We start from the raw sequence: 19067 nt of genomic DNA on the forward strand, positions 1-19067 counted from the left end.
TAGTTAAGGATTCATAAATTTGAAAAATACCATTTGTGAGTGATGTGACACATGGCAAATTACATAAATATTTAGGAGCTGTCAGGAACACCTCCACCCAAATGTAATAGGCTATGCTTATATAAACCACTCTGGCGCTTAGTTATACGCTTAGTTATATGGTTATACGCTTAGGCTATATTCACACTAGTGTTTTTTTGCGCTGCGTGCGCAGTCCAAACGCATACAAAAAACGCATCAAGCGTTTTGCATGCGTTTGCTTATTTTATGCGCATGCGGTTTAACCAGTTTGACTCTTAAAACGCATGCGATTTTAAATGCTGACGTGCGCATGTCCATGCACAAGCCAGTGTTCCCATAGTGGTTTTTTTGCGCATTCCGTGCGCATGCGTTTTTTTGACACAGGTTGGGCGCACTAAAAAATGCAACAGGGTGTGTCCGGCACACACGGAAAAAAAAAGCATGCGCATACAAACGCTTACAAACACTAGACAATGCGCACCCATGTTACCCATTGCGCATGCGCATGTATGCGCACACAGCGCAAAAAAACGCTAGTGTGAAACCAGCCTTAGTTATACGCTTTACTTAGTTATTCATTGCTTGGCTTTAAACCAACAATTGTAATGTAGCAGAATAAGATCACTATACAACTTGAAATACTCAAGAAGTGAACGAGGATACAAGTGCTGATGGTCAGGATATCGTAAGCTTATAAAACAGAGACTACATGTACCTGCAGCTGATATTCAAGAACTGGGATTTCTTCTTTTTCAGTAGGTCCAAACTGACGGCGTGTAGCAGAGAAACGGATAGCAATAGTGATGGCGAGCTTCAAGTTTGTGACTACCATGCCAATGATTGAAACCCTCCCGCTGGACAGAGTGCCGAGAGAAGCACCAAGACGCTGCTTTGGGTCCTAGAGGGAAAACAAACTCCCTCAAAAAACAATATGCATAAGCCACAGGAAAGATCTACAATGATATAAAATAATCTTCAAAAATAAAGCAGTGGAGAAAGCATGTATGTCCCATTCTCTATCAACGTAGTGTCTCCCAGCAGCTGGCTCAGTCACCACATTGATACTGAGGAAAGAAGACCCCTGACCCCCATAGCACTGGATGGACCAGAACTGACAAGCTCAAGTGATCCCACAGCCCAAGCCTCACATAGTAGCTAGGATTACAGGTGTGCGCCACAGCACCCAGTGCTATGTGGGTCAGGGGTCTTCTTTCCTCAGCATCAATGTGGTGACTGAGAAAGCATGTATGGTCTGAGGGAAGGCAGAGAAAACATGCTGTAGCAAAGCACAGAAGCTGGGAAGATGTACAAGTTAATGAAGACAGCAGCGCTCTGGATACACACAGACCGCCCATCCAGCCTATATTGCTGGGAGAAGCACTCCCACAAAAACAAAGTTTGAAACTCGAATCAGTTTGTAATCTACAATGATAGTCGTTTATTTTTTGGAGTTAGTTTTCTAAGTAAAAGCTGTTAAGACAAAAATTGAAAATTTTTTTAAAAACAATAAATACATTTTCTTTGGGTACCTAACACAGGTTATGCCACCTAGGAGTCCAGGACCCCCTAGAAAAAGAAATACCACATCCCTGCTCCCTATTGTAATTCTACTGCTTTCAGTTCAAAGTCTGTTTAAGAGAATGGAGTCCTTCCTAAAATAACAATTCTGGAGCATCTTGACACCTCTGTTATTCCTCTCGGAGATGTATGAACACAATGGGCGTTACCATTCTTCCCGTCAATGAGGTGTCCCCACAAATTCTGTCAAGTCATCCATAAAGTTCTAAGAAGGACCGAGAAACGCGCCATGCAGAGTCCTAGAAAAAGATGCTTCAGCATTGTTATTTCATGCAAAATATAAGGATTCACTAACAGATAAATAAGTCCCAAAAATAAAGGTCAATAACAATCTAAAATAAACATATATAAAAAGATGTGTATAGCACCTTGTATACGCTTGTGTAGTTTCCACTGGAGGAAATATCGCCAGTACGGTTTAAAAGGTTTTCATGGGGAATCCGAACATTGTGAAACATTGCAAATCTGCGAATACATAAAACAGGAAAAAAATAAACATATACTGCCTACACTATGCAACCATAAAGCTAAAAGCATACCTGCTGTTTCATGTGACTTCCGAATAGGCAGCCGTGTGTGCGTGAGGAAAAATACTATTTCTGACCATTATATGAATTGTGTTCTGCATTTTTCACCCGTTATCCCTTATCCCATCTTTCTTTCTAATTTTCAGTCGTCTTTGAGCTACTGGGGGGAAAGAATAGCTGCTATGTTGTCTCCCACTTGGAGAAGGAGGAGATTCCTGCGCTGTTGTCTTATGTAGCACATTTTCAGAACCAGTGACAGAAAGGAAGACATTTTACAGCAGTACTGAACAGTGTAGCTGGGATTCCAGTTCTGTGGAGAGATACTTACTAGTGAGCAACTGCGCCATTTCTTTCTTTTTATAAATTGATCTTTATTTTTCAAACTTTTTTTAAGGAATAATAACAGTCATAAGGCACACAAGTGCTGCAGTGTCTCCCATTTGGAGCAACAGGTGGTTCCTGGGCTCCTATTTTATGTAGCACATTTTCAGAACCAGTGACAGAAAGGAAGACATTTTATAGCAGTATTGAACAATATAGCTGTGTCTCCAGCTCTGTGGTGAGATAAATACTTACTAGTGAGCAACTGCACCATTTTTTTCTTTGTATAAATTGATCTTTATTTTTCAAGAAAAATTTTAAGGAATAATAACAGTCATAAGGCACACGTGCTGCTGTGGAACAGTAGAAACAGGAACAAAAGGAGAAATACACCAATAAAGATAGTCATACAGAACACAAAGTATTGCTTGAGCATTGAAAACATGAAATCCTTCCATAACACAAAAGCTAAAAGTACACTGTAGTGCTGGATGAACATTTCCCTAATAACAAAAAATAAGAGAGAAAAAAAAAAAAGAGAAATTAAAGGAAGAAGGGGGAGGGATGTGATGGACAAACCGAGTAAGAGGTAGAAAAGGAAAAAAGTAAGGTAGGAGAGGGCGTGGGGAGCGGTGGGAATTACTCGGTCTAGGAGCATTAGATCCACGGACTCCACTTATCCCAATTAGGGCTCGATATTCATAAAAGGTTCTAAATTCCCGATAAGTCTTATAAAAACGCTCATAGCAATTACTGACAGTAGAAAAGAGTTCCTCCATCAGCATTGCTTCATTCATTTTAGAAAACCAGAGGGAACTAGTGGTCAGAGTTCTCTTTCCAAAGCCAGGGAAACCAAGCACGAGCTGTCACAATCAGGTAAATCAAAATAGAATGCCTCTACATTTTTAGAGGGACGTCACAGTGATGAGAAGGATGAGAGCTGGATTCAAGTCAGATGCCACATCTACAATGATGTAAAACAATCCCCAAAAATAAAGTAGTGGAGAAAGCATGTATGGTCTGAGGGAGGGCAGAGAAAACATGATCTTATGTATCACTCGCTGCACGGTTTCCCAAAAAAAAGGGGAGAGACGTTTACCGAAAAAAAATATGTAGCATGTCCCCTTGCTCTTCCCGCATCTCTCTCACATAGGATTGGCATCTGGGAAGATGGAGCGTAGGCGAGTTGGAACCCTATACCACCGCAACAGTAGATTATAACCTGGCCTCATGGAAACGAGAGCAAATGGATGATTTATGTGATATGGTAAAAATACGCCTCCATTGATCCTTGGATAGAGATATACCCAAGTCTCCTTCCCATCGAGTTTGAAAATGAGTAGCAGGTTGGTCGGGGGGGGGGGGGGGGTTCAGTCAATAAGGAGAAAAACAAAGTATGTCATAAAGGTTCCATGTCCGAACACGCGGTTTAAAAGGTCGCTTTGTTGTCATTATTGAAAGGCCTGGGGGGAAGTGATTGAACAAAGTTAGAAAGCGGATCAACTCTCCAGAGTCCCAAGGGAAACGGTGTAAATGACTTTAGGAGGCAGGGGGAGGAGAATAAGTGCCTCATACATGGAGAAAGCTGATTACATTATAGAGAATGTGGTCCGTCTGGTATCATTTGCATTCATCATAAAAAGAATGCGTTTCTTTTCCGACATTCCATTATTCTGTTCCTATTTTTGAGTGCTGAACGCTAATGTGAATGTAGCCTAAATAGTTTTTATTACAACTTGTCTACCATTCCTGCATCTAGGGTGGTGCTTTTGCAAAACTAATACAAATCCATCCTTTTGGTTCTTTCTGCTCCCTCTCCCTTTTCTCACTGTTAGAGATAGCAGGAGGAAGGGGTAGCACACAGATCTAAAGCTTGGCAAGGGGAGAAGAGAACATGCTCAGTTTTTCAGGGAGGGCAAAGATTAAAGGCTACAGATCAGGAAGAAATCAGTGCAGGATAGAAGCTGGATACACACAGAGCTCAGATTCAGCCTATACTACAGTGAGAGACACTCCCACAAGAGAAAAATCTGAAACTTGGAAGAATGAACCTGGCAGACAAACACAGTGTAATTGCATTAATTAAAGGTAAGCAGTAATAGATGTAAAATAAGATTTTTTTTTCCATGTGAAATGTATCCATAGTCTGTAAAGATTTTCTCAGTAAGGTCTCCAAGCTTCTCTTTCCAACAAGACAAAACGTTATTTATATAAAGGAGAAGTCCGACAGCCAGGCGTGTACGAGAAAAGTATTGCACAGTACAAAAAAAAAAGTTGGCAAAGTTTCTGGGATTTATTTTGAGCTCTCGTTTCTAGTAAAAGCTGAAGGTTTGTTTTATCTTGCCGTTGGTGTGTTACTAAACTCTGCCGAATATTTACTGCTGCCATAAATATTTATGTGAGCAGCAAAATGAATGAAAGCTTGGATACATTATGTGTAACCACCCGGGCAGAGATCTATCACACAACGAAGCCGAAACCAAAGTTCCTATAAACAAAGGCAAGCAAAATTGCGATTAATTAATTGAACCGCCCAAAACCCTGCACTCATTCCTGACCTGTATACGGGACTCTATAAGATACACGACTAACACCTTACAACATGTCAGACTGTAAAAACAACTGATTACATTAACATAATTTTCCCATTATGTACAGTGTCTTGAAGAAGTATTCATACCCCGTGAGCTGCTCTGTCTTCTGATCACGGCCGGGTACTGCAAATCCGCCCCCTATTCAAATCAGTAGGAGGCAGATGTGTGGTACCCGGCCGTGACCACTATCAGAAGACGGAGCAGCTCCGCAATTGAGCATCTCCAGCCGGAAACCGCCGCCGCCAACACCGAGAACAGCTGATCGCAGGGCGTCGGACCTTGACTGATTAGACATTGATGGAATATCTTAAGGTCACCTCTTTAATACTAAAACCTTAGATTCGTCAAAGAGTTTGGAGAGTTTTCCACAATTTTTGTACAAGGCTCAAACATTTAGCAAATTTTTGTGGTTTTGCACAAGCTCTGCCAAACAGACCAACAATTATTTATTCTATTCCATGACTATAGTATAATTCTGTCTATGATGCACAGAAGGTCAAAAGATGAACCAAATTTATCAAGAGGTACTTCCCTTCTTCATAAATGTAGGTCATCTTTCTCCAGTGGACTCGGGCGCTAGTGTTGATGAATCCAACTCTAGTCATATAGAATAGTGCAAGTACTTGTCAAAGACTGTCTAAGGTGAGAAAAAGAGGACTGCTTTATCCAGAAACCGTTCAAAGCTGTGAAGTCATTACAGCTCTATGTCATGCGCTTCTATGGTGTTAGTTTGGGTGTTAGAAGAAGACATCTAGAAGAAAAGTTGGGTCCATCGGCCAAGTCAATAACTGCGACTTGTGGATTGGAACTCTGAAAACCTCCGCCTTCCTCCTGGCATCCCGGCCTCACTGTGGTCTAACACGTGACACTGTCAACCATTTTGGCGCAAATTTCTTGCACAAAACATGCCAATCTAACACTTGGCGTAAATGTAGAGGAGAAGAGCCACAAATTCCCTCCACAGATGTACAGCCTTAAAGGAAAGGTTGATCACTCCCTGATCGGTTGGGGTTCGATAAACATTTATTTTAGGACTGCTGAATCTATACACTGAGGAACAGTCCCCAGGTGAGAGGGTCTTCTCAGAACGTTGCAGACATTGTATATGAACAAACGTCTTTACGTGGCACAATCATGGGATGAAAGAGAAAAACAGATGGAAACAGCACTTTATTGCAGAGCTGGCAAAGTATGGCCCGAGACATCCGATGTCCGCCGCCGCCACCCACTTCCCAATGTCACTGTTATCCGCACCCTCAGGATGCAGACAGTGGTGAATACATGATTAGTGGAGGAAGGAGCTGCCGGATTCATCTTCCACCAATCAGTTATAGAGACAGCAGAAACAATGACGTCATTACATCGCGTCTGCTGTACGGACAGTCAGGGAACCGGAGACAGAAGCAGTGCGTCACGGGAATGGGAAAGAGGCGAGTATGTGCTGTTCTTTTTTTCATATGTGTATGGAATGTTTGCATGTATAGGAGGCTATGTGGATGCTCATACTATATATAGGAGGCTATGTGGATGCTCATACTATATATAGGAGGCTATTTGGGGGCTCATACTGTATATAGGGAGGTCATGCCTTCTACCTTTATCTTTCATAAGGTAGAAGAGAAAACAAAAGGATCTGCAACCTTGGACCTAATTCTTACCAACAGGGAGGAAATGGTTGAGGAACTAAAGGTGGCTCGGAATTTACGAGACAACGATCATGCTAGCCTCAAATTTTGGATTACAGGAGAAGGAAGGCCAGTGAGGACTCAGTCGTTAAGGATGGACTACAGAAAGGCAGATTTTAATGGACTCGGAAAGAGGGTAGGAAAGGTCCAATGGCTGGATGTTCTAAAGGACAGATTTTGCTGTAGGGTTTGTACAGGATGAAAAGGGTGAAGTGGTCAAAAATAATGTTGAGAAGGCCGAACTTTTAAATTCCTATTTTGCATCTGTGTTCTATAAGAAAGCAACTTTAACATCAACTGATCTTCACGGTACCATGGAAGGAATAAAAGAATCCACTCTATCCATAAACAGAGAGTTGGTGAGGGAACACTTAGCTAATTTAAATGAATTTAAATCTCCTGGTCTAGATGATTTGTATCAAAGGTTACTGAAAGAGTTAGCAGAGGACATTGCAGAACAACTAACCAGAATCTTTGAAAAATCCTGGAAAACAGGACAAGGCCCAGAAGATTGGAGAAGGGCAAATGTTGTCCCGATTTTCAAAAAAGGAAAGAAGACAGAGCCAGGAAATTACAGGCCAGTGGGCCTTACTTCTATACCAGGAAAGATATTTGAACAAATTATTAAACAGCATCTATGTAAGTACTTGGATAAGAATACAGTAATTAACCAGAGCCAGCATGGGTTTGTAGCAAACAAGTCATGCCAGACTAATGTAATTTCCTTCTATGATGGAATCACTGACTGGGTGGATCATGGAAACGAGGTATATATAGTGTATCTCGACTTCAACAAAGCATTTGATAAAGTATCTCATACTATCCTTATTGAAAAAAATAACCAAGTATGGGATTGACAAGGCTACGGTTAGGTACATTCATAACTGGCTCAGTGATCGTACTCAAAAGAGATGTATTAAATGGTTGCACATCCAATCGGAAAAGTGTTTCAAGTGGGGTAGGTACCACAAGGCTCTGTCCTGGCCCCAGTGTTGTTCAACATTTTTAGAAATGATCTAGATAAGAGAACTGAAGGTAAGCTAATCAAATGTGCAGACATGCAAAGCTAGGAGGGATAGCTAACACTAGAAAAGACAGAGAAAGGATTCAGAAGGCTCTAGATAAGCTTGAACAATGGGCAGTGACTAATAGTGATATCTAACAAGTAGAAATACAAGATTCTACATCTGGGCAAGAAAAACAAAGATTACAGATATAGAATAGGAGGAATTGAACTAAAAATTCAAAAACACAACAAAAAAGGCAGAGGTGCCTACCTGCCCAGGCCTCTAAACAAATGCACTATCAGGGGTCTTTTTGTGCTATTGCTGTCGGGGGCCAGAACGTTGCCAAATCACCCTCAGTTGTGTTTGCGTGCTTCAGCTCACTGTCGTCTGTGTTTGCTCTGTTGCGCTTCTCTAACAAACCTCAATACCTGCTTTACAGAAGGATTATCTGCAGTGTCTTCTCGGACCTTTCAGCTCATAAGGACTTTCTTGCAGTAGCTACAAAACCAGGACTGGGGGTGAAATTAACACCTACTAGACAGCCACAGAACCACCATCTTTCTTTATAAGCTCCTTCCCCATCTCTACAGATAGGCTGTAATGTGATCCTTCAGTGATTTGAAAAATCGTGTCCTCTCTAAAATATGCAAAGTTCTAGCCCTCTTCTTTCTGAAGAGGAAATTTGCATATTAAATTTTGCAGAGGAACATTGCACGGCGAATAAGCCTCACCTTGGCAGGCCAGAGACGGTATGTCAGTCTCCACAAGGAGAAACATTTCTCCTCTCTAAAGACAGATTATAGGAGTATTTTAGAGTGAATGAGGAGTTAAGGAGGTGGAGGGAAATGGCTCATAAGTGGATAAAGAAGCTGATTTTTCGGATTAGATTTATTACGAAGTCCCTTATGTTCGCTAGTATTATTGATTTATGCAAACTCTGTTGGTTCAATGGTGATCATGTAACTAGACAGTGAATTTTTTAGGATTATGCTTTGTGTATAATGCTGAAATCATTACGTGCAACCCTCTTAACCTGCTCCATCTGACATAACAGGTCTTAAAATATTCTGGGTGTATTTCAGATGAAGTAACAAGCAGATAATTAAAACAATACCGTGCGACAACTGCGGGGCACGTTCCCATACACTTGGCGTATCCAATGAACGGGTGTGGAAAGGTTCAGCTCCATGGAATGCAAATAAGCCACAGAAGATTCAGACGTCTTCTTCTGTTTATCGGGACATTGTGAGGTTTCACCGTGTGCAGATTTACGGTATGTGCTGCCCTACAAGAACACTTGAGTATTTTTATAAACACATCGAGCCCCGACTCACGAGGACTTGTCTTTTGTAAGTCAGTCTTAACGGTGTCAGCACTGGAGTAAAATGTGCCGAATTCGTCGAGGCTTGCGCCTCTTTAATGAACCTGGTGCACCGTTGGACCGCCGTGCACCTCCGCCAGCAATGTAAGTCAGGGGCTGGAGCACCTTTCCTTTGTAACCTTACGCTACCTTGTAGCGGAGACGATCATTTTCAGAAGCGCTTTTGCAAAGTTCTATCCTCCCCTAACGCCTCAAACTTTTCTAAAAGTTGGAGAGGTTAGCTGAGACAATGTAGAAATGACAAGTCGCTACATTTTTGTGCGGCTTCAAAATGTGCGAAGAATTTAGCAAAATTTAAAGTGGTTTTAAGCCAGAATTTGGGCAAAAACAGAACACTTGACTTTAGAGTTTTTTTTTTACACTAGTAAGGCTATGTACGCACATTGAACAAGATACGTGTATTTTTGCATTCCCTTTTGCCCCAATTATTTGACAGAGTGAAAACTGCTGCAAAAATGCTGAGAGCTGATTTGAAACACTGCTCTGATGCTTCAAATCTGCAAAGAAATAGCGTGTATACTCGTGTATAAGTTTTTTAGCACATTTTTTTTGTGCTGAAAACGCACCCCTCAGCTTATACAAAAGTCATTGTCCCAGAAAGAGGGCAGGGGGAGGGGGAGTGGCGGAGCAGCGGGTCACAGAGGCAGGAGCCGATGGCTGCGGCTGTAACTGTGCCCGCTGCTAAAGAGAAATGAATATTCACTACGCTGGCAATGAATATTCATTTCACTTATAGCACGCAGTTACAGCCGCAGCCACCGGCTTCCAGAACACATCCTACTTACTTTCTCTGCGCGCCCTCGCTGCATCTCATTCGTTCTGGCGCCAGTAGCTCTTCCAGCTGAGTGATCACGTGGCTTTGCTCATTAAGGTGGATTGAATATTCATTCCCTTAATGAACGAGGCCACGTCATCGCTCGGCCGTAAGAACTGCTGGCGCCAAACGAGACGCAGCGAGGGCGCACAGTGTAGGTAAGTAGAATGTGTTTTTTTATAGGAACCATGCATACAAGGACAGGGACGGGCGAGCCATGCATACAAGGACAGGGACGGGCGAGCCATGCATACAAGGACAGGGACGGGCGAGCCATGCATACAAGGACAGGGACGGGCGAGCCATGCATACAAGGACAGGGACGGGCGAGCCATGCATACAAGGACAGGGACGGGCGAGCCATGCATACAAGGACAGGGACGGGCGAGCCATGCATACAAGGACAGGGATGGGGGGACAATGCATGCTTGGCTTCTACCTGAGTCAATAAGTTTTCCCAGTTTTTTGTGGCAAAATTAGGTGCCTCGGTTTATATTCGGGTCAACTTATACTCGAGTATATATGGTAATTAACAGTGTGTGCATGAGATTTCAGAAATCTTACTCGCTTTGCAGGCACTGTAAAACTTTTTTTTCTGTAGCAAAAACGCATGGAAAAAAAAGGAGCACAGTATGTGAACAAACCTTAAGTCAGTTATGGATCCAGATCACAAAAGCCCCTTGTCCAACAAAGTGTAATGTGTCAAAAAAACCAAAAAAACAAAATAAATGACGCAAAAACGGGAAATAAAAAGTTTCTTGCTCACCTCCGCATTTAGCGAGATTGTTTTCCAATCGCTAATTTGCATGTTTTTCGACTCCATTCACATCTGTTCTCCTTAAAGTGAACCTGTGATGTCATGTGCCTGGAGTGGCTACAGTCGTCGCTCACAGCACTGTGAGCGGCGGCTGTACGCACGCCTGACAGAAGCGCTCCCTCTACAACGATGCCGTACAGAGTGAGCCGTCAGACTACCAGGGAGTGCTTATAGCCGTATACTGAGCAATGCCGGCAGCTACTCCGCCACTGATTGTAAACTCCTTGATTATGTTGCGCACAATGTACAAAGGAACATCAATATTTCTGAAGATTGACTTGTCACCTCGAGATTGTTATTATTCAACAATTTTGGTTCTCACGTCCTCTTTCTGTTCTCCATGCTTAGTGTCGAATACACACTATGCAAAGACTAAGTCAATTTCTCACCTTTATATCTGGTTTCAGGTGTGAGTTTCATATTGACCACACCTGTTACTTGCTACTGGTGAGTTGGAATGAGCATCACATGCTTGAAACTAAAGTGTTTATCCACAATTTGGGAATGGTGCCAACAATTTGATCTCGCTGATATTTGCGGTTGTGTGTGAACTTCTATCCAATCTGCACTTTTTTCTCTGTTTTTTGGGTTTTTCAATACACACAAAGGAAATAAACATGTGTATAACAAACCTCATGATTGCAATAATTTTCTGGGAGAAAATAATTCATTTTCTGGAACAATTTCAAGGGTGCAAACACTTTTGGCCACAACTGTATTTGGAAAAACCTGCTGATGGGTCCATTTAAAAGCAGCAAGTGTGAATTGCTGGAGAGCACAAAAATCCCGTTGGCTATGCTATGATGCGTTATCGCCGCCGGGTGGCTGAACTTCATATACATATGATGAAATAGTAGGCAAAAAAAAAAAAAGAGTAGAATCAAGCAGAACAGTGGAATAATGTCCTGTCCTGCGTACACAGGCATTTTCTAATCTTTTTTCTGAAGATTGACAGTTCAGATGGTTGTGTGCTGCTGGTCCAAAAGGTGCACTCTCCGATGTTGCAGAGGAAGCTTTATCTCTGCTGCATTGGAGGAGCGCCGGGCGACCAAAGAAAAGAGGTTGTGCTGTTTTCCTAAGACAGGAGCAGTAAACTATAGTCAAAAATTAGTAATGAGAGAATGCGCACGGATAAGGTGTTATCTGAGCATGCTCGGGTGCTAACCCCATCAAGATGATAAAAACCTCTAAAAATTAGACGATTGCATGACGCTTTCCAACAAGTAGTTTGTCCCTTTAACAAACATATGTAAGATGCCACTCACCCATTATCTAGGCCATTCTGGCCAAGTTTCTTGCCGATGTCACCCACCATCACTCCGGGCATGGGAAGCAGAGTTTTGGGATTCCGAATCTAATTAAAAAAAAAAAATAATAATAATGACAATATATGTTAGAAATTGGAGTAAAAAATGTCATTCCTAATGGAAGGGTGAAACATTATAGACATCTAATGATCTTTTTTACTTGATCACTACGATTTCCTCAAAGTATCAAGTTATAAAATACATATCAAGGATGAAGTAATGAGACTTTTTTTCCCCACTGTCTTCCTGTAATACTTTAGCTAGTGAGTCAGTTGTGGAAATAACTAATGAAAAAATATTATTAGCTTATTTATTATTTATTTTAAATATTTTTTTTTTTTATTTAGTGTAAAATATTACTAAATCTTTTACAGATTATATATATATATATATATATATATATATATATATATATATATATATATATCTCTCAAAGATACATTTTCAATTGAAGGAATGACTAGGAAACAATGTCAGTGTGGAACTTGCCGTATAATAAATAAATTAATGCTTTGTTTTATTATTTTTATTATTTTTTTTTTTCACGATTTCTATTTCTTACCTGTACCACAAAGGAGTGCAGTCCGTGACACCGTCCGTCCGTCGTGTACAGCTGGGCGTACACGACGGCGTGGGTGGCGTTTTTTCCCATGTTTCCCACCCAGAACTTTGCGGCCTCGAAGTCTGGCGAGTTGAGGATGAAATCCTGGAAATAAAACGTACAAATCTCATTACAGTGGCTACGGTCTACACCCGCCGCCTAGGAGAGGACGCTGCAGATTTCAGCACTCTGACACTGGCGCGGAGCTTGTAGCACAAGCCTGCAGCTGTTGTATACACCAGGTGTAATTTACAGCAGTGTTAAGCGATTGGCTCAGAAGTTTTGACACGGCCGTAAATTTTGGTTTTCACATATTTTTCTGCTTCAGTGTTTTTCGATCAGATAAGGAATTTTTTGAATGTTTAAAAAAGATGGATTTTTGGTTCTTACCGTAAAATCTCTTTCTTGGAGCCTTCATTGGGGGACACAGATTACCATGGGTGTATGCTGCTGCTGCTAGGAGGCTGACACTATGCAAAACAAGAAAATTAGCTCCTCCCCGGCAGTATACACCCACCGACAGGCACCAAGCACCTCAGTTGGTGAAAAAAGCAGTAGGAGAAGCAACGAGAAAACTCTAAACATATGTACCAACCCAACAAGGGACTCTAAGACCCAACACGGTACAACTTAAACAGGGAGGGTGCTGTGTCCCCCAATGAAGGCTCCAAGAAAGAGATTTTACGGTAAGAACCAAAAATCCATCTTTCTTTATCGCCTTATTGGGGGACACAGATTACCATGGGACGTTCCAAAGCAGGCCCAAGGGTGGGAACAGCAATAAGGAACAAAAGAAACGGAAGGGCTTAAGTCGGCCGGTGAGCCACCGCCGCCTGCAGAACCTTCCTACCAACAACAGCATCAGACGAGGCCTGGGTATGAACCCTGTAGAACCTCGTAAAGGTATGCAAAGACGACCAGGTCGCGGCCTTGCAAATTTGCATGGCCGAAGCCTGGTGACGAACAGCCCACGAAGCCGCCACAGCCCGGGTGGAATGAGCTCTTACTCCCGGAAGGGGTCGTTTTTCCTGAAGACGATACGCTTCCAGAATGGTAGAATGAATCCAGCGAGCGATCGTGGATTTGGAAGCCGGAAGGCCCTTCTGGCGACCTTCAGAGATGACCAGCAAGGAATTGGACAGACGAAAGGAAGAAGTCCTGGCGAGATAGACACGCAGGGCTCTAACTACGTCCAGTTTGTGGAGAGACTTCTCAAGCGGATGAGAGGGAGCCGAACAAAAAGAAGGAAGAACGATATCCTCATTGATATGGAAAGAGGAAACCACCTTTGGAAGAAAAGAAGGAACGGGCCTGAGGACGGCTTTGTCCTGATGGAGAATCAGGTAAGGGGAACGACATGACAAGGCCGCCAATTCAGAAACTCTTCTGATGGATGAAATGGCAATCAAAAAGGTGACCTTCCACGAGAGAAGAGACAAAGGAATGTCCTGAAGAGGCTCGAACGGCGCCTTCTGGAGAGCGCTAAGAACGAGGTTGAGATCCCACGGATCTATTGGCGAATGATGAGGAGGAGCCACATGGGAAACCCCTTGGAGAAAGGTTTTTACCTGCGGTAGGGAAGCTAGCTCTCTTTGGAAGAGGATAGAGAGAGCGGAAACCTGGCCCTTGAGCGTACTGAGGCTTCTAATCCAGACTGAAGAAACCCAAGGATAGATGGGATAGAAAAGGACATTGGAAAGACTTTTTTATCATCGCACCAACGGAAAAAAGCCTTCCAGTACCTGTGGTAAATGAGGGAAGAGGCTGGTTTCCTGGCTCTGATCATAGTTTGAATAACCTGACTGGACAGACCTGATTCCTTCAATATTGTGGTCTCAACAGCCATGCCGTCAAACTCAGAGACTGAGAATTCTCGTGGTAAAGGGGGCCTTGCGAGAGAAGGTCTGGACGGTCTGGAAGCCTCCAGGGGACGTCCGCGAGCATGTTGACTAGTTCCGCGTACCAAGGCCGTCTTGGCCAATCTGGAGCGACTAGAATCACTGGTACGCCTTCCGATTTTATCTTCTTGACCACTCGTGGAATTAGGGCCAGAGGCGGGAACAGATAAGGAAGTTGAAACTGGGACCGCGGAGTCACCAGCGTGTCGCATGCGACGGCTAGAGGGTCCCTGGACCTGGCTACGAACTGAGGCACCTTGTGGTTCATCCGAGATGCCATGAGGTTGACATCCGGGGTGCCCCAACTGATTGAAGACTGTGGGGTGCAGGGACCATTCGCCGGACGCTAGGCCCTGGCGACTCAGAAAGTCGGCTGCCCAATTTTCCACCCCTGGAATATGGACGGCGGAGATTGCCGGAACGTAACGTTCCGCCCAGCGGAATATCTTGGCCACTTCTGACATTACTTGCTTGCTGCGCGTGCCCCCCTGATGGTTTATGTACGCCACGGCCGTGGCGTTGTCCGACTGAATACGGACCGGCTTGCCGGAGAGGAGAGGCTGCCAATGAAGAAGGGCCAGGAAGATTGCTCTGATCTCCAGAAGATTGATTGGGAGGAGCGACTCCTGTGGATTCCAGCGTCCTTGGGCCGCTTTCTGATGGAACACGGCTCCCCATCCTAGAAGGCTCGCATCGGTGGTGACGACTTGCCACTGAGGCGGAAGTAAGGACCTCCCTTGGAGAAGTGACGCCGGCCGTAGCCACCAAGTGAGAGATTGCCTCGCTCTGAGAGGGAGCCGAATAGGACGGTCCAAGGACATCGTGGTCTTGTCCCAGGCTGAAAGCAGAGACAGCTGGAGGGGGCGAAGATGAAACTGCGCAAAAGGTACTGCTTCCATGGAAGCCACCATCTTCCCCAGGACCTTCATGCAGGACCGAATTGGAATGGGAGTAGGCCTCTTGAGAGTTCTGATGCCCTTGGAAAGGGTCGCAAATTTTTCCCTTGGAAGAAAAACACGGGCTAGATTCGTGTCGAATTCCATGCCCAGAAAGGTCAGTCGCTGGGTGGGAGTCAGAATGGACTTCTCCTTGTTGACTAGCCAACCGAGGCGGCCGAGAGTGTCCAGGGTTATCTGCAGACTCTGGAGACAGTCCTGGCGAGACGAACCCTTGATCAAAAGATCGTCCAGATAAGGGATGATGAGGATCCCTCTGCAGCGAAGGATGGCCATGACGGTCACCATCACCTTCGTGAAAACACGGGGCGCTGAAGCTAGGCCGAAGGGAAGGGCCGTGAACTGAATGTGGTCTCCCTGAAACGCAAATCGAAGATACTTCTGATGCTGCACACAAACCGGAATGTGCAGATAGGCATCCCGAATGTCCACCGAGCAGAGGAATTCCCCGGGTTCCATGGAAGCAATCACCGACCGAAGAGACTCCATTTTGAAATGAAGAATCTTCACGTGGCGATTGAGCAATTTGAGGTCCAGAATTGGACAAAGAGAGCCGTCTTTCTTCGGGACTACAAAGAGATTGGAGTAGAACCCGGAAAACCGTTCGTTTGAGGGAACGGGAACAATGACTCCGGCGGAAAGAAGGGAGGAAATGGCCTGCAGAAAACCCGGGATCTGGGACCGCTGTCGCGGAGGCCGAGACCGGAAAAAACGTCTGTTCGGGGGAGAAGCAAATTCGATCTTGTATCCGGATGCGACAATTTCTCTGACCCAAGCGTCTTCGACAACGGACAGCCAAGCATCCACGAAAACGGAAAGTCTGCCTCCCACCCTGGAAGAAATTCCAGGTGGGGGTGACCCGTCACTTAGAAGAAAATCTGCCGGAATTGGCGCCTGAAGATCTGGAATATTGTCCTCTAGATCTCCAGCGAGGAGCGGGTTTGAAGGAAGGTTTCCTCTGATCCCGCTCCCTGGTGGAGGGCGGCCGATCTTGTTGAGCAGATCTCTCCGTGGCAGAGAAGGGACGAAAGGGCCTGAATGGACGAAAACCATTTCTGTTGAAAAAACGTTTTGGTCGAGACTGGGGAAGCGAAGTGCTTTTACCACCAGTGGCATCAGAAATTATCTGATCCAGCTTTGCACCAAAGAGTCTAGAGCCATGGAATGGCAGATTGGTAAGCGACTTTTTTGAAGTAGTGTCCGCATTCCATGACTTTAGCCAGAGGACTCGGCGTACAGCTACTATGTTGCTGTTAGCCCTTGCTACGCAGCCGGCCGTGTCCAAGGAGGCGGCCAAAAGGTATTTTCCCGCATGGTTAACCTGATCTGCAAGATCTGCCAACTCATCTTGAGGAGCTGATGCTAAGAAGTTTAGCCCAAGCGGAAATGACTTTCTCCACCCAGGCGGATGCGAAAATAGGGCAGAGAGAGGCGCCAGATGCCTCAAAGATAGACTTAGCCAGAGATTCAATCTGCCTGTCAGTAGGATCTTTAAGCGATGCCCCATCTGGCAGAGAGAGCACCGTTTTTGAGGCTATCCGGGAAACTGGAGGATCCACCTCGGGAGCCTTGGACCACTTTGTGAGCAGGTCTGCGTCAAAGGGGTACAGTACGTCTAAGTACTTGCGGCCTGAGAAACGTTGCTCAGGGCGCTCCCAGTGTTTGGATAAGGTAGTATCGAAATCTTTGTGATTGGGAAAGGTTCGAGATGGAGGTCTTGCTCGTTTAAGGAGAACAGAACATTCCTGAGGTGGAGTCTTATCCTGCTTAATCTTTAGCGTTTGGAAGATAGCTGCAATAAGACTATCGACCATGTCCCGTGTTTTAGAAACGCTGTTCCCTTCCGAACTAGCTTCTGATTGAGAGTCATCGCCCGACTGAAGGTCGTCATCCGAGGATGCTCTGGGGGAAGCAGAAGGGCCCTGCGAGCTAGAGGACGAAGTAGACAGAGCCCGCTTCCTAGAAGTCCTGCCCTGTCTGTCTCTCTGAAGGTCGCGGTCAGGTGCGGACGACTCACCCTGAGAGGCGGTCGGGGCACAGGTGGCTGTAGATAGCTGAGGTAATCGCTCTAAGACCTGGACCAGCGACTGTGATACTTTCGTCAAGTCAGATACAGACTGAGACATTACAACGGCCCACTCCGGGGGGAGAGAGGAGGGGAGAGTGCCCTCAGCCCGGGACTCTGTGCGCTCCTGAGATGCTGACATAGTTGAAGGACTGCAGGAGGGGCAGAATGGAGATGACTGACCCGATGCCCACTTCTTTTTACAGCGCGCACAGGCGTAATAGATAGCGGTGGGCCTGAAGCAGAGATCCCCTGAAGGGTTGGGCCTGAATGGCCGCAGGAATTAAGGAATAACTGCCGAGGAGAGCTAATCTTTGCCTCAGAGCAGAGCCTACCGAGATTCTGTGAGCAGCAGAAAACGCTGAAGTGTCCCCCAAACAGCGCAGGAAGGAGTGAAAATCCAGGAAATCCTTGTGCTGGAGGCTGGGGGCGGAGCTTAGCGGCTGCTCCGTGACTGGTTAACAGCGAAGGAGAGGGCATGGCCGAAGGAGGAGGCTGGCATATCAAACGAAAAGGAGCCCTGTGATGGGCTAGTAAAGGCGCGCTGAAAAGAGCGCGCTCAGGAAGGGAGGAGGGAGCACAGCGATGAGGAGACTGTGAGGGAAAGTGAAAGTGAAAGTGAAGACGCCGCAGCCCCATGCCAGCGCCGACATAACGGAGCTGATCTGACAGTGGCCCTGGGAAGTCTGCCTCCCCTGGTTGTGACGCTGTGTGGTGAGTGAGGAATCCCCAGTGTCTCCCTGGGAGTGAGAATCAAGCGGCGTGAGCGCACGGCAGGCAGAGAGGGCGGGAAATTCAAATAATTGTGGACCTGAAATCACAAAGGTCCAACTTCTGCCATTCACGGAGCTTATGCGGGGCCGGAGGGAACGTACAGGCACTTACCGGACGTCCCTGAAGAGGATGACCACAGGGGCCCACGGAGAAACGGCAGGCCGCTGGGGGGGGGGGTCCTCTGTACCCGCATCCTGCAGAAGACGGCTTGAACCTCCTGCGATCGCCGTCTTCCTCTCAGCCCTGTCCCGAGAAAGGGGTGAGGAGGGGGATTCGGCAAGGACCAGCCACCTGTCCACAACCCTTATCACCAGAAGGTGGTAAGGAAAAAGTCCTGCCTGCGGTACTGAGAGTTGCGATGCGGGTGGCACCACACTGCTCGCTCAGCCGCATGATATGGGAAATCAGGGTTATAACTATACCCTGTTTCCCGACGGAAAAAAACCTGAAAGATAAAAGAGAAAAGATTAAAAGGTTCGTTCTAAACCCTAAAAGAAAAAAAAAAAAAAATGGATTAGTAACTGCAGATCTGGGGAGATCCCGGTCCGCCTCCTACAGACACTAAGCACAAACTGAGGTGCTTGGTGCCTGTCGGAGGGTGTACACTGCCGGGGAGGAGCTAATTTTCTTGTTTTGCATAGTGTCAGCCTCCTAGCAGCAGCAGCATACACCCATGGTAATCTGTGTCCCCCAATAAGGCGATAAAGAAAAAAAATAAACA

At 45.3% G+C, this 19067-nt stretch overlaps 1 protein-coding gene across 6 annotated transcripts in view; it reads right to left on the reverse strand.

Annotated features, from left to right (window-relative positions):
• The window catches only part of ACOX3 (acyl-CoA oxidase 3, pristanoyl), a 126644-nt gene that overhangs the window by 79529 nt on the left and 28048 nt on the right, over positions 1 to 19067 (reverse strand). For all 6 annotated transcript variants that reach the window (XM_073574552.1, XM_073574555.1, XM_073574553.1 and 3 more), the window contains exons 6-9: positions 12615 to 12758; positions 12011 to 12099; positions 1968 to 2064; positions 737 to 919 (exon numbers count right to left, since the gene is read on the reverse strand). In XM_073574552.1, the coding sequence (XP_073430653.1) occupies positions 737 to 919; positions 1968 to 2064; positions 12011 to 12099; positions 12615 to 12758 (513 nt within the window). The remainder of the gene's footprint in view (positions 1 to 736; positions 920 to 1967; positions 2065 to 12010; positions 12100 to 12614; positions 12759 to 19067) is intronic.

The sequence above is a fragment of the Dendrobates tinctorius genome, unplaced genomic scaffold (genome assembly GCF_039654945.1).
Source record: "Dendrobates tinctorius isolate UK_male_01 unplaced genomic scaffold, ASM3965494v1 ptg000039l, whole genome shotgun sequence".
NCBI lineage: Eukaryota > Metazoa > Chordata > Amphibia > Anura > Dendrobatidae > Dendrobates > Dendrobates tinctorius.